The sequence below is a fragment of the Necator americanus genome, chromosome IV (assembly GCF_031761385.1).
Source record: "Necator americanus strain Aroian chromosome IV, whole genome shotgun sequence".
In the NCBI taxonomy this organism is placed as follows: domain Eukaryota; kingdom Metazoa; phylum Nematoda; class Chromadorea; order Rhabditida; family Ancylostomatidae; genus Necator; species Necator americanus.
In genome coordinates, this window is record NC_087374.1 from 26,097,685 (window position 1) to 26,113,780 (window position 16,096).

General features: G+C 40.2%; 2 protein-coding genes across 3 annotated transcripts; both read right to left on the bottom strand.

Moving 5' to 3' along the window:
* Window positions 1-5,256: 5,256 nt before the first annotated feature.
* On the bottom strand, window positions 5,257-9,655 carry RB195_002723 (uncharacterized protein; the record flags this gene model as incomplete). 2 transcript variants are annotated; one of them, XM_064200115.1, is made up of 5 exons in its annotated part: window positions 5,257-5,421; window positions 5,882-5,937; window positions 6,002-6,071; window positions 7,811-7,881; window positions 9,640-9,655. In XM_064200115.1, 5 exons carry the CDS (start codon window positions 9,653-9,655, stop codon window positions 5,257-5,259), a joined length of 378 nt encoding a protein of 125 aa, XP_064055995.1. The 2 variants fall into 2 exon arrangements, with proteins under 2 accessions (XP_064055995.1, XP_064055996.1); XM_064200114.1 differs by lacking the exon at window positions 9,640-9,655 and adding an exon at window positions 8,022-8,043.
* A 1,025-nt stretch (window positions 9,656-10,680) lies between these two features.
* On the bottom strand, window positions 10,681-12,153 carry RB195_002724 (uncharacterized protein; the record flags this gene model as incomplete). The annotated part of the gene is made up of 5 exons (XM_013444417.2): window positions 10,681-10,845; window positions 10,909-10,964; window positions 11,029-11,098; window positions 11,953-12,023; window positions 12,138-12,153. The coding sequence occupies 5 exons, from the start codon at window positions 12,151-12,153 to the stop codon at window positions 10,681-10,683; spliced, it is 378 nt and encodes a 125-aa protein (XP_013299871.2).
* Window positions 12,154-16,096: the final 3,943 nt, after the last annotated feature.

Genomic DNA, 16,096 nt, shown 5'->3' on the forward strand with positions numbered 1-16,096 from the left:
AAAAGATAGAGCGACTGACGTTGATTGATCACTTTCGGATGCGCCAGCGTGTTCGAGTTCAGTTCAGAACGGTTTAGTGTCTACGGAAATTATATAATGACTTATTACAATATATAGTGTATAATTATACACGCGGCGGAGCGGATTATAGAATGACTACAGCATTATACACCACCCTCATACGTGGCAATGGGTAGGGGGATGCACTCAGTTTTTGTTGAAGGGCGACGCGTTGCGAGGAGCAGCGCGTGTCTGGTTGCCGGGCGGCTGAAAAATCTACCTTGCATTCGATAGCGAGCTAAAAAAAAGACGCGAAGAAAAGTGACAACGAAGTTTGCAGTCGCTTCGTTGGTGGTTCGCCGCCGTTCGTACTCTAATTCTTGATGTCTATAGTTTTGCTCGGGGAACATATTTAGAAGCTGATTTTTAGATATCATCACCTCTTCAAATGATACTTTCCTATTTTCATTTATAACTATCAGTGTGATTTAAAAGTCTAGAAGTTAAAGGCATCACCCCACAAATCTGAAATGGTGCAGATTTCAGATGGAGTATTCGTATACGGGATGGGAGACTATGGAGAGGAGGGTGATTCCGTCCATTTCTTCCTAATTGCCGTAAAAAACAGCCCGGAAGATGCGACGCCGCACAAGACTGGCACGCTCCAGTCGAACTCCCTGTAGAAAATAGTGCGCCAAAACGCCTGAAGCCGTTTCTTCCGGGCCGTTTTTTACGCCAATTAGGAAGAAATGGACGGAATCACCCCCTTCTCCATAGTCTCCCATCCCGTATACGAATACTCCACCTGAAATCCGTACCACCTCAGATTCGTGGAGTGATGCCTCTAAAGAACAAAGTTGCTGGAGTAGCAATCCGCTTGGAAGCCTTCAAGTCGTTCGATTGCAATTTGGAATGGTGGAGGGGATTAGAAACGCATGTTGGCCTACACGATGACTTGTAGGAGTCAGCTGATGTGTCAAGTCAGTTTTTTTTTATTTTTTACGATTTACTTATTCATTTTCCAAATAGAGCGCTGGCAGATTGTTCAATCAACTTTGTGTTGAGCAGAGATTCTTTGATCCTTGTAAGTCCCGTTCATCAATGCCACAGACGATGTTGGATTTATTTTTTTTTGGACAACTTTTCTAACTTGTTGCTCGTTATTCGTTAAATTTGTGGGGATGTCGAGTATACGTAACTTAGCAGTAGCAATCTTTGCTCTTTCCAAGAAAGTGCTGCTCTTTTTTCCGCAATTTATAATGTTTGCTCGACTGTAGTCGATTCCTTTTTCTTCACTAAAGCTATCCGTGACTATGCTTAACATATGACAACAATGTACGTCGATACCGTCGGAGACTTTTTTTGATTGCGGGTAGAATATCTAGTGATGTTAGGAGACAACATCACAGAAATACTTCATCAGCAATTACGAAACAACATTATGGTTGAATAACAATCTGTTTTTAGGATATTGTCCGACTGTTGAATCGAGCAATTGCGCATGCGAAAAGAAAAACCCGTGGTCCCATACGGCGGATATGCCAGATACCAGTTCTCAATGTGTTAGGGTGCCTAAAGAAATTTGCAAGAAATACCATTAGTTGTATTTAAAGGCACCAATCCATGAGTCTGGGGCGGTGCGGATTTCAGGTTCCTATACGGGATCCTAGATTATGGAGAGGAGGGTGATTCCTTCCATTTCTTCCTAATTGCCGTAGAAAATGGCCCAGAAGGGCATGGGGGCGCATGCACAAGGCTGGCGCGTTCCAATCGAACTCGTTGTGGAAAATATCGCGCCGGAAGTCGTATCTTCCGGGCCGTTTTTTACGACAATTAGGAAAAAATGGACGGAATCACCCTCCTCCCCATATTCTACGACTACGTATAAGCATAACCCCACTGAGACCGGCACCACCCCAGATTCGTGGGATGATGTCTTTAAGTCGGTAAGTAGTAAGTTTTAAAGTACGCAGTAAGCTCTTTTACTTTTTGAACAAATTCAGATTTCAAATCCAATTAAATTCCACTCGATATTACTTAATATGTTCCATCGTATGTTCCTTCTTTTCTTTCACAATTGAAACGTAATTTTTGTTGCAAAATCCGTTTTTAATTGATTCAATGCCTTTGTTTAGTCTTGGTTGAAATTTATACATCTGATTTTTGCTGCACACTTAGCTATAGAGGTAGTAGAAGCATCAGTATCAGCACTAGAAAACTTTAAAAACGTACAATTTTGTGTGGAATTGGGAAGGGCTCGTAAAACTTAGTGAGTGGAATTGTAAGAAATGTTCTGTTTCCCATTTTCTAAGGTAGTGATGCGGGAAGTCCTTTTTTTCTTTCTTTTTCGCAGAAGTATGGTCCACACAAGGCTCTGACTTACACTGAGAGCCATAAAAACGAGATGAAAATGAATAGCAAAGCGCTGCCGAATGATCTATAGTTTGCACGCGGGAAGAAAAGTGCAGCCATCTCGCTAATGTAGTTTGCCTCGGAGTACCAGTGCTTCGAACTCTGCGTCCTTTCCGCAGTCTATCACATGGTGCGCTGCGAGAAGAGGGATGAAAACGCTGGTAGAACCTACTGGACTGCAGGCGTCGCAATGTGCGTCACGATACGTGCTCTTGCTCATTACCAATCTGCCTTTCTTGAAGGCAGCGTGCCACCAGTTTGGCGACGTTGAACTCTCTTCCTGAAAAGATAGGACTAGAAGTGTAGGTCGAGTAAGAGCGCGATCACACTCAATCCCCTCCACCCATACTGTCCTGAAGAATAGCTATAATTTTTTCCTGTGAGGCACCTAGTTACGTTTGGTGTCTGCCACCGTGCAGGAGAGACAGCATCAGCTGTACGTTGATTGTCCGCTTGGTGGCAGACGCCTACGCCCATAACTTTGGTGTCGTAGGAAAATTTGATCGCCATAGCCGCTTCTCACTCTAATTTTTCTCAGGCAAACTGAGCGTGATAGCGCCTATGCTCCTGACCTTCACTTTTGAGGACATTTTTTCGTGAAGAGATCCCAACATCGTCAATTTCGTAGTACGCTGCCTCCTATGTAAAGCTAGCATTATAGAGGGAAATCAGCAGATTGTGAGAATTATGGAGAAGTTTTCTTCTTCGACTTTTTGATGCGGTTTTTTGCAGTGGTATTAGTGGGATCTTGAGGACTGGAACACTAATTGTGCTTTTTCGGAGGTCGAAATTACACTTTAACTTGTTCTTCCATTTTTCTTGCTAAATCATGGTTCTCCTTCAAATCATTTTTGCGTAATTTTCGCTTCCATCCACTCATGAATGATCGAGTACTCGTTTATTCTGTGTCGACGCTTCAGTTCTGGAGTGATTCATCATATTTAATACAGCAGAATTTCCTCTGATTATAATTTCCTGTTTCGGTTTCAGTGAAATTCACTGCAGGAGAAGTTGCTAACATTTTCTCAGCGGTATATTGCACTGATAATCAACAAGCCAACAAAAATTTTACGTTAATTTTCTATTTTTAATCGTTGGTTTAGTCACATTTGTTGTTCCTTCTTATTATTGTATTGCGTTATTGTTGTTGTTTCCAGGTTTACTACTAATACATATTGAAAGGCATGCTCATAGTGCTAAACGGAGGATAATTTGTGTCATGTTCGAGAGTTACATAGTTAATTAAATTAATTGTTGCTAGTTAGGTCATTATGTAATTTCTGCCAGATCTTGCTCGTATTCTCACACATTTGTCACCATTTCATTTCATAACCACCCATTTGCGTGAGATTTCAAAATCAGTGTATGGCGGCAGTTTCCAAATTGTACGGGCATATTAATTACATCCTTACATAGGAGAGGCTGTGTTAAATGAAGGTATCGGTGTTACTCCTCTCTAAAATCCTCATTTTCTCTTTTTTCAAGGTTAAGACAGCATTCAGTATCCATTTTCGCTCATATTTATAATTGTGGAGCTTAGAGTTTCACGTAGCTTGAGAAGAATCACCAGACGTCTTCACAAGGATCTTACTTGCATTGTTGACCATGAAAATGAGGTAATATTTCTAATGCTACTAAATAGAAAAAAGGTTTCTCGAGATAGGCTAGGACTTACATATGTTCTAATCTGCTTCACTTTCTAATAGACACAGTGACACCCAATACGGTGCTAAAGGGGAGGTTGGAAGGGAAACTTCTTCAGAAAAGATAGGAGAAGATGGATTTCAGGAACTATCAGGACCTTTATTATTGAGAGACATTAATGAAAAAAGTATTCGCTATCCGACGTTCTAGAAAAGGTCAAAATCTTGGACTAAGAGTGGCGCCTTGCCTTCAATATTCCAGGCATTTCACTATTCACATTTAACAGGCACTACGTTATGTTAAGTTTCTCTTGAGTGCAGCATAGTCTACAGTGATGGCGAAAATCTATTGTACGGAAAGCAAGCTTAGACTTAAAACTTTACGCGGAGGTGAATACCGGCGTGCCGGAGGATCACACGTGGAAAACACCAACATGTGAGACCACCGTCCGAAGTGGCTGCACAAAATCGCCTTCACCTCATCAGTGACACTATAAAGGGACTAGCAGACTGCCTTATTCAACGTGTTTTGAGGAATCTCCCACATTCAATTTGGAAGAGGGCACCTGGCTGAAAACGGAAGTTCTGGACTGAGGTGGTGAAAGAGGACTAGAGGACACTCGACGTGGATAGCGAATTCCGGCGAGACGCAAGGTTTCGAAAGATATAGAATAGCGACGAATGGATTGATTCTATGCAGGCTCTTGCAGAAGGTCGAGAAGGTCGGGGAGAACTCTGCTCAAAGACGATGCACCTCGACCAAGCTGCGGGTGTTCGCGTCAGGCGATAATATAGGTCCTTCGATTAAGTCGGTGTTTCTCTTAATCTACTTTGTGTGATTGCGTGACGCAGATTTAGATGACTTCAGTTTCGTCTCGCAAGTTTTTTTTTAGATTTAGAAAACAACAGGTACCAACATTTTCCAAGCGGTGTGAGCATTCGATTCTCAATGACACAATAATAGTCTTTTTTCGTTTTTCAAGTTATTATCGTTGAGAAATTACCCTCAAGAGCACATCTTTATTTATTGAACCTCTGGATTTCACAGAACTAAGGGGAGCCGTGATAACTCTATGAAATATGAAATAAAATAATGTTATCATTATTTCATCATTTCTCCACTTGAATAGAATAGAAAACAAAGATGGAAAAAGATGGAAAAAGGAAAAAAGGATAACAAATATTTGGTGGAACACGGAGACTAGTCCATTGTGAACTCATCATGCCAGATCATATATTTGTCATTGGATTTCCGCCAAACTTGCGAAAATTTCCCTTTAATGACACCCATTTTTTCGGTGTGGATTTCGTAGTCGGCGTTGTAGATGATGTAATTGCCAACCATTTGAAAGTGCTCATTTGTGAACTGAACAAAAATGATATATCACAGCTTCCATACTATTTAAAGGCATCACCCCACGAATCTGAGGTGGCGCAGATTTCAGGTGGAGTATTTCTATACGGGATGGGAGACTATGGAGAGGGGGGTGTTTCCGTATATTTCTTCCTAATTGCCGTAAAAAACGGCCCGGAAGATGCGGCGCCGCACAAGGCTGGCGCGCTCCAGTCGAACTCCCTGTGGAAAATGGTGCGCCAAAACGCCTGAAGCCGTTTCTTCCGGACCGTTTTTTACGCCAATTAGGAAGAAATGGACGGAATCACCCCCCTCTCCGTAGTCTCCCATCCCGTATACGAATACTCCACCTGAAATCCGTACCACCTCAGATTCGTGGGGTGATGCCTTTAAATGGGTGTCTGTCCTATATCTCTGTGATAACCTCAGTGATAAACCCTATCGATTATCTATCATCAAATGTAGACGATACCTTGTTAGTTGATTTTCCCATCTTCTTATCGAATTCAGCAAATTCGTTCCTGATAGCTGAAGTGAACCTCGATGAGTATTATTCGGGAATCAGCGACAAAAAGTTCTCCTATTCTCCTACCTTCTCTTCCATAATGTGCTTTTTTTCCAACCTGAACCAGGGTTGCGTCTGGGTCATAGTGCTCGGCCACCTATAACACCTTACTATAATTATCCTTCCTATGTGTTTGGTGTGGCGGTTAGAGGTTCGATCGATCGGAGGTTCGAATCCGCCCTAGTGCTCACCAAGCCTTTCATCCCACCGGAGTCGATAAATTGGTACGAGACCTGTCTGAGAGGATAAAAGCACTGACTTGACACATCGGCTAGCCACCGCAAGTCATTGTATAGACCAGTCACAAGTTCGCAAACCTCAAACGATTCTGAGGGACGGCAAGGTACCCGGAGTGCCGCCGCGGGCTAATGCGGTTAATTTACCGAAACCGTAGCCCTTCTTGCCCCACCCCCCCCCCCCGCTTTAGTTCCATTTTAATGAAAAAAAAGGAAAGAAAAAAGGTAAGTTAATATAAAGAAGAAGAATAAAGTTTAGTGAGCATTTAAAAGAAATATCCCCACTGTGTAAAACATTTCTAAAAAAATGTCCACTATGTGCTACTACTACTTCTTTAAGGACTTTTATCTACTGTAAATGCATCAACATAACCCAATAAGAGAAAAAAAAAAAAAAAAAAAAAAAAAAAGAACAAAATATAAAACTGAAAAAAAGAAAAGAAAAAAAAAAAAAAAAAAAAAAAAAGAAAAAAATCTGGGATTGTGCCTAGCCGATTCTGAGTAGAGGTGAACGTGGGGGCGCATCCCAAGCGGACTGATTAACGCCAGAAACTTTATCCACTTTATCTGTGTCTTAAGTGTGTCATTGATTTTTATATTACGTAAGTAGCACGGGTGGTTTTTTGAAGCGGTTACCCTCTTACATGTAAGACTCAGCCAAATTCAGCTACATGCAATAGCTACACAAGATCAAATAAATCCGTACACATTGGGATTTTGAGAAGTGGGAACTTTAAAGACAACGGTACCAGTGATTATCCGCTCTAGTTCTATTTTGAATAAGGTCCACTACGACCTTCTTCTAGTCTGAAGGGGAAAACGAAGTAGAAAGAAATAAAGGATTGACGGATAAAGTGTCTGAGGTTAATCAATCCGCCTGAGATGTGCCATCACTTTCACTTCAATTCCAAATCGTTTGAGGTTTACGAACGTGTGACTGGCCCGTATAATGACTTGCGGTGGCTAGCCGATGTGTCAAGTCAGTGTTTCTATCCTCCAATACAAGTCTGGCACCAATTTACGACCCCGGAGAGATGAAAGGCCTGGCGAGCTCTAGGGCGGATTCGAACCTCCGATCGATCATGCAGACAGCGGAACCTCTAACCGACTGCGCTACACCCGCCCTAGAAAGGAATATTTTATATTTTTCAAGGTTCCTCTTCTTTGACTAACGTTCAAGCTAAAATTTTCTATTAATTATCTCTCTTTTTTCAAATTTCTAATACAAGACTCATTTTGAATAATTAAACAGACCAATATTTCAAATATTTAAGTAACTATAGAACTTCCGAGACAAGAACATATGTAATTGATTTATCAAAACCTCAATTCTACAGTGCATGACTGATTGGTTACTAATTGAACGGTTGGTCAGATTGGTTCCCTGTTGTTTAACTAAGACTTCCAATATCGAAAATAAACTGGTTTGGGTCTTTCTGTTCAGCAAATAGTGTCCAGTGCGCGGTTAGGTTTCTGGTTTTCACCATCTCTGCACTCTTTTAAACTGTAAATTTGCTCAACTCTAGATGAACTCTACTCTCGTTAATTTTTTATGCAGAGATAGCTACCGATGGTATATCGCAATTAATCATCAGCTCACCTTTTCTAAATGAACTTCGTCAAGATTCTTCATGTATTCATCAAGAAGCGGTTTTAGAATGGCTTGGGCTTCTGAAAAATCAGTCTGAGATAAATGACCAAGAAAAAGAGTGGCACAAAAGTTAGTTTTGATTATTCTGTTTTTGAATTTTATCAAACTCCTAGTACAACTGTTCATAGACGATAGTGTTCAATTCATAGGTTATCCGCACCTATCAAGCACTGCAATATCATCAGATCTGAAGGTGTTTTAAGATGGTCTCATCTGTAAGCTGTGTATTTTCCATGCAATGTTCTTAGAAATGCTAAGAAATACTCGCGTCCGACGTTGTTCTTTCTAAAACAAATTGTTCTCCTCGTAAGTTGCAAAGGATAATCTTGTGAAAACTACAAAATATAGTGTATTGTACAGTGTTAATGAAGCACAGTTCAGGAGAAATGCCGTACAAGAACAGCAATTTTTATTATACCGTAAAGAAATCCTCACTACGATGCGAGACCGTCCCTATAGAGACTTTTACAGACGCAGACACGATCTCAATTTCGTTGTGTTCGGAGAACCGCCGAGCCATATTGCATCAGGCTTATCGGTTTAGTCGCTGCATACTGTGATCATTTTTCATCCACGGGCTTCATTAAATTTTTGCACTTTAAGTTCATATGTTTTCTTGTATTCCAAAGATGTACTTTCAATGTTTGGTTGAGTGTAATCCCCATTGACTACAGTAACCACTTTGCATTGGTAAAAAAACTTTTTTAACGAGACTCCACACATCTATCTAACACTTTAACATTTTTCCTAATTTTCTGGATGTCGCGGAGAACTCTGCTAAGTGACAGGGAACATCGTATTGTGAAGGAAGAGTTGGTAACCGATCAGCTCAAGTGGAACTCGAGTTGAAGAAGAGGTAATACTCGTCGAGAACGGTTTTATGTCAAAAAAAGTTGGTGGAGTTGTTTGCGCACTTTTTTAAGGGTTTCAATTGACGCAGTCTGTGTGAAACAGCATGAGCTTTTCGAATCAAACGTTCAAAAATTAAAGGTTAACAACAAATAAGGGACTCCTTTTACTAGTGGAAAAGGCGGATGGTCTTCTCGTCTTTTCTTTACGTTGCCGTTACTTTTTGACTTATTACGTTAAGTCAGATCACATGTCCTACATAGGTTTCAGTTAGCTGTGGGGGCTTTCTCGTCGAATTGGCACTGTTGTTTTAGGGGATATTTGTATCTACCCGTTGCATCCCGCTTAGGCGGGTAACTGACGGGCATTCTCCCTATTTACACATAAATTTTGTAATTTTTGAGATCGAAGGAATTTTTAGAAATATCTGGTTTTGTATGAACATGGAAAAAATTCTAGCTACAAAATGACTATTGCACCTTACTGTGTATTACGGTGAAAGCATTCTAAGTTGCTCAGTGGGTATTTTTTACATCTACAATTCTATTAAGAAAGCCAATTTTGAGTTCAATGAATTTTGTGGCGCAGAACAGTGACAGTTAGTCGCGATAACACCTATACGCACAAAAATTCCGCTCAGAACAGAAAAAATTTTATATGATAGGAATGGAAAGAGAATGAGTGGATCTATCACCCACACCTGTTCGATTTTGATGCAAAGTTTGAACGCGAAATGGGCGACTAGCCTAACTGATTTACAGGGTTTAACCACTTTTTCAAAACTAACTTCAAATTACTTTGCACTTTGAGGAGAGCGGAGTCGAATAAGCGAAATGCTCTTCCGATTCAACTTTGGCTTGCAACCGAATCACCAAAGGAAACAGTGCTGCTTACATCATTGGGAAGTTCAAATATAACACGTAACTCACCAGGGCAGGAGCTCATGGTGCTCGGAAGGGGGAGCGGCCCTCGCTGTCGTCCTCCTGCACTTTTATATCGGTGGTGGAGAGCCAGTTAACGATCAATCAACCGTAACACATGCACACATGCAAGAGAACTTCTTGTTGCATCATAACCGCGAATCGTCGACAGCAGACGAAAAAAGATCGTCATTAGGCAGAACATAGATTTGGCCGAATCTTAAAAATTCTATGGAGTTTTTGCTCTCCGATAACCACTATGTCCTCACTGAACTTGCAACTCTGACCTCTCATACAAATCCTTAATTTTTAAGTTTTTTTTTCAGTTATTTAGTCTCTCGTATTGCTAATAATTGTTTGGGCGCTTAAAGGAAGCGGTATGGGTAGTCTTTTTATAGCTTTTAGAGATACCAAACATTTGAACACGATAATCTCTTGGGCTTCCAAGTGCAACCAAATTTATCTAGGATTATTCAAAATGCACCACCACGTGTATTAATGTTACTGTAATAATCCGAGAACAAATCTACGGGCTAATCTAAGTTCCAACGACATGAAACCAAATTATCAATAGCTAAATTACATCTGTCGAATAAAAAATGTAACAGTAAAGGAAAGGAGACGATCGAAAAAGGAGACGAAGATCGAAGTGGTGCAAAAAAGTGAGCGAGAGATTCTTTTGAGTGTGCTGTGAAGAAAATTAGAAAAATTACAGTACCCATCTTCTCGAACGTTATGTCAGCCTTATAATGCGGTGTTTTTACGTGACAAGCTTGGTTGAGGAATGATTTGGAGAAATTCGAGAAACTGAGACCTTTAGAAGTTTTTCATGGTAAACTGAGGAACGTTCTGCTCCTGACATTTGAGAGGATTTGGCGCGTACTGTTTCTGCTCACTTGACTAAAGGTTTTCTAGTATGTTTACTTGTGACAAATCCAAGCGAGAACAACAAACAAAATGCTTGTGGTGTCTTGCTGTTCTATTTCTTGTTCTGTCATTACAGTAGTCGAGACAAGGAAAAAGTTATGATATATTCCTAAAATAAAGAATTTATTCTATGGAGAACTCGTCATGCAAAATTAAGTATTTGTTGTTGGATTTCCGCCAAATTTGAGTGAATTTTCCCTTGACCATTCCCATCTTCTCGGTGTTAGTCTCGTAGTTTGCTGAGATGATAAGGAAGTCGCCCGTCTTTTGATATTGAACTCCAGTAAACTAAACGATTGAGCTAAATTGAGTAGTCAGAGAATATTTAGTAAAAAAAAGTGCTTCGGATACCTTATTGGTTACTTCACCCATGCGCTGATCGAATTCCAAGAGCTCCTTCTTAATTGCTGAAACAATTCTAAACTTAAGCACCCAATCCCGTTCAATGTGAAATGGTGAATACTCTCCTACCTTCTCTTCCATAAATTCCTTTATTACCGACATGCACAAGGGTGGCATCTGGATCATAGTATTCAGTTGCCTGTAAGACACAACAATTAACTTACAGTACAGAAATTTCCACCCTATGCAGCTCTTTTCATTACTGCTTAATATATAGTGGAAGGGTGGATGTAGCGCAATGAACAAAATTTTGTTTGCGTTATTAACGGTTCAGTATCCTTCAAAAACAACCAAAAATTTCATGTATGTGATCGAAAATTGGTATCACTTTCGTCTGAGGAGATGAAAAACGCTGATCTAGTACCGCGACACACCAACGCAAGTCTACGTCCGCAACTTACGTTACTTTGCTGCACACACGTTCATAAAACATTACTGAATTCTGAACTGAAATTGAACGCACTGACGCATCCCAGAAGGATTGACGCCAAGCCCTTTATCCTTCTAATCTTTAAATAGCAAGGAAGGAGTCTCCAAACATGGGATCAACTTCAAGAATCTCTATTCGAGTTTCGAGTTTAAACGCAGCCATTTCAAAGTGAAGATAGGAAATGAGGATAAGGATGAGAAAAAATGTGATAACGGGGCAATTAGGGGGCTATGGAAAAAAGAGTAGACCTTTGTCACGTGAACAAGGTCTCTGTTCTGGCGATCTAATTTTCCAGAAAGTTATAAAAAATTTTGCCATATACTTTCGTATACTTCCAAAATCTTTGGAAAAATCATACTCTAAAAAACGCCTTGTGAATGCACGTTCAGAGGGTTCCAAAGTTTACCTGCATAGAGAAAGTAAAGCGATATCAACACCTAATGACCATTCCCCCACTTATCTCTTCATCAGTTCTTTTATTTTTATTTACGTATGAAAATGTCCATAAATCAGCAGAAGTACTTTTTAATGTACTGTTTAATGCGTACGACACAAGCGCTCACCTCTTCAACATGATGTTCCTCCAATTTTTTCACGTAGTCATCAAAATGAGGCTTAAGAATAGACGTAGCTTCTGAAAGAAAAAAGAAAATGAGAAGCTCAATATTTTACCTTTTCTTCACCGTTTACGCTACGCTACGCATCTGAATGGCTGAGCTCACATGAGTTGATAATCGCTAGGACCCACCTTGATTGGAGCTCATGTTAGCTTGCGGGGTGTGGCTTTCCGTTACGTACTTTCTGTCATTTTATACGTCCGCTCCAAGGTCAGGTCAGCAATCAGTGCATTAGATCGAAGCACAACTGATACGAGAAGTGATTTGTTCTTCCAGTGTCACTGATTGGTAATTCAGTTTTGTGTTGAAGTACACAATAGTAAAGGAGCGTGTTTCTGGGGAACGATATACGAATGAGAAAAAAAAACAACTAAATGAATTATATGTAACCAAGCGCTGCTCTTCTCTCTCTTTACTGAGTTCGTAGTTGATACTCCCACCCGAAATTGTGTAGGGAGACGTGTAGTGTAGTTTGTAGCCGAGATGCAGTCTCATTCTGATATAAAAACATTCGGTCTGATAACTTTGGGTTGATAGACTCTGCAAAATAATATTATCAGGACACTGTTGTGATACGGTAGAGGTCCGGTTAAAGGTGGAGCTGCACATCAGGAAGATTTTCTCTTGAGTAATCAATAAATAAAGTCTAATAATAGGATCGAACTGTAATTCTCCACTTCTGGTCCCGGTCTCTACCATTCCGACTTTTTCACTGGCAAATTAACAAAATTGAATTTTTGTTTGTTGATGCCCAGCACGACATTATTCTTTTGATTTCCTTAACAGACAAGTTCTCTATTCTAAAAAGATGCATTTAAGAGAGTGTTTTGTTCGACACACACCCTCTCCTCCTTACCACCCACTGCGCCTACCAAAGGCACGTTACGTCGTACAAGCAACGCAATCTGATGCCCATGGATCTTATTAAAGTGAAATGCACAGAAACTAATCTATCTGATTCAAGCACACGAATTGGAAGCTTGGATTTATTTTTGAAAAAAAAAATTCTGAATAGAAGTCAACTTCAAACCTGGTTTTATTCCGTGTAACAGCATTGTCACTGCGGAATTCGATGATACCTTATCATGTTAAGGAATTAAGCAACATTTCTCTTTCTTCTCTAGCATTTACGCCGGTTGCTCGTGGTGTTAGCGTCAGGAACGAGGCAGGCACAACTCATGCCACCACCTGCGGAATCGTTTCACAATAGATGTTCGTATTCTTGAACATCTGGACCGTAAACATAAAATGTGATTTGCAAGTTGGACATCAACACTTTTTTGCCGTGCTCACAGTTCATATTCGCACTCGAAATTGTATCCAGGCAGTGTAGTTTGTAGCCGGGACGCAGTCTCTCATGTCTATTCACTCTGACATAAGAACATTTTCACTGATAATTTATTGCTTGTAGAAGCCCTTCAAAATTGCATTATCAGAACACTGTTCTGAAATGGCGGCGTTCAGACGGGACTCAGAATGCCAGGACCACCCACTATCGAGAATTGATGACAGCTGTAGGTCAAGAGTAGTCGATTGGCGTTTCGGCTCTGCTGTAAATGTAATTTCAAAATGTATACATGATTCGCCGGTAGATCACCATACAAAATACGTTACTTCTGGGACTGCACTCAGCAGATTTATTCTTGGAAAGGAAGATTTTCAGTAAATGAGTACGCGCATAATAACACTTTTACCTGTAGACGTTTTACCTTTGTTTTCCCTGTGACTTTATCTTTGCAACATTATTAACAACATTTTACTTCTTACTATTTATTTTGGTTCGACATTTTTATTTCTTTTTAAAATTTTTCTGAAGAAGACTATCAAAAGCGAGATCTCAGAGATTCTACAGAAACATCGATCGCGAGGATTATGGTATTAGAGGTGAACACATTTATTGGACGATTTTGGCGAGGTTTTTGTGGAAACCATTAAGTTCCACTGAATATTGCTGGCTGCTCCGCCTCACAGTGATGTGCTCGAATCATATGACAGATTTTTCGCTAATCTGCACAGACACTCCGAACTGAACAGTGCATTGCACAGAAAATCAAAAAAGGAAAAACTGATTTGAAACTGAAAACTCGGCGGGATATGGAGTTCCGCAGAGGGGTTCGAGATGGTTATCGCTCGTTTTCATTAAGAGATGTGTGGATCGGTGTTTTAATCAAACTGTCATTACCGCAGAAATACGTTTGTCTACGATTATGATTGGGTTGCATTTCCTAGAATTGAAATATTCTTCTTACGTTAGTTTACTTTAAAGGCATCTCCCCACAAATCTGAGGTGACACGGATTTCAGGTGGCGATTTCAGGCGATCGTAGATTATGGAGAGAAGGGTGATTCCGTCTATTTCTCTCTAATTGCCGTAAAAAACGGCCCGGAAGATACGGCTTCGAGCGCTCCGGTGCGCTATTTTCTACAACGACTTTGGTTGGAGCGCGCCAACCTTGTGCACACGCCGCATCTTCCGTACCATTTTTTACGGCAATCAGGAAGAAATGAACGGAATCACTCCGTTCTCCATAGTCTACTATCCCGTGTAAGAATACTCCACCTGAAATCCGTACCACCTCAGATTCGTGGAGTGATGCCTTTGAAAGCTGTAAGAATCTTTCATACACTTGATACACAGTCTTCTGTTAAGAGATCTCTTCACTGTACCTGCAAATGAATCTTGCAAACTCTCCAATCTCTGAATTTCTGCTAAGAGCATTCCTTAAGCTTCAGTAAGAAATATAAAATCCGTTGAATGCTATTGATAACAACAGTGCTAAAAGTTGTGCTTTCTCCTTAACTTACCAATTTCCCCTCAGAAATGATGTAGAGAATGATTCACAGCTATGGTAATACTTGGTGTTATAAGCTCTTTTGCGCTGGTCTCATTGGGCTTATGCAAGGTAAAAAGTGCGTTGGAATTTCTCCAGCTGAGAGGTCGTAAGAGGTCACATTCGACAGTTGTCTTTAATTTTTGATTTGTATGGTACTTGAATAAATGATACAGAAAGACTCGAAACTTGTACAACGACAATAGCTGAATTAAGACGAAGATCCACAGCGTACATTGCTAGAAACATTTTAGTCCTTATCTCTCTACTAACAAAACTAGTGTCCTCTTTGAGCCAATTTCGTAGATAAACGACTCAGCATTTTTTTTCGTGCTCTAAACTACGCTAGAAGACGTCGGGATCGTTTTGCTGGGTGAAGACGAGCAAAATCGTATGCTGTATTTACAGCCAGCTCTCAGCGCGAGCAGAAACCATCAAATACTTAAATAAACGTAATGCATTATAGCAAATGGGTAATGGAATGAAAATAAAGATCGTTTAAACTGGACTTAACCACCTAAAATTTTGATTCTTTTGAAAAATAACTCATTACCACAACTACCAGATCTAAATGCCACAAATTTCTGTAGAATTATCTTCTATCAGAGAAATGGAACTGGAAAGACTACGTCGTAACTTCGTATTGAATACTAAGAAACCGTAGGAGGCAGCCTTCATTTTCCTCATAACTTAAACATTGCCCCCCTATAACCGTCAATCTAATACATTGAAAATCCGCTTTTTTGTTAGAATAGCTAATGTGCTATGGTGAGGGGACCATCGGAAGCAAGGCCATGCATGGGTTGAGAATTTCATAACACAGGGGTCGTGAGAGAGGTGTGCCAGTGGAGGTAGTAATGACGAGGAAGCAGTCGATGTTAAATAAACACACATCAAAATGTGCAAAATGTTAGAAAAATAAATCGCGCGATGTGTATTTAAAGGAATTGCAAAAACAAATCTACCTCTTGTTCTGGAATTAGTTTAGGGAAATACTAGACAAATGGAGGAGATTGATATAAGAAGAAATGCGAGATCATCAGTCCGAAGACGAAAGTGCGCTCTTAACTAAGCTCTTAACTGCGTTCGGCCTTGTTTTAGAGTGAGTGATTGTTTGAAAAAAACATGACTTTTCCACTTAACTGTCAAAACCAGTGCCATCGAATACCCGAATGATTGAAATTATTACAACTCATAGTCATCATGATCATGATATATAATAACGAGCTTAGTCCGTGTGTGTGTGTGTGTGTGTGTGTG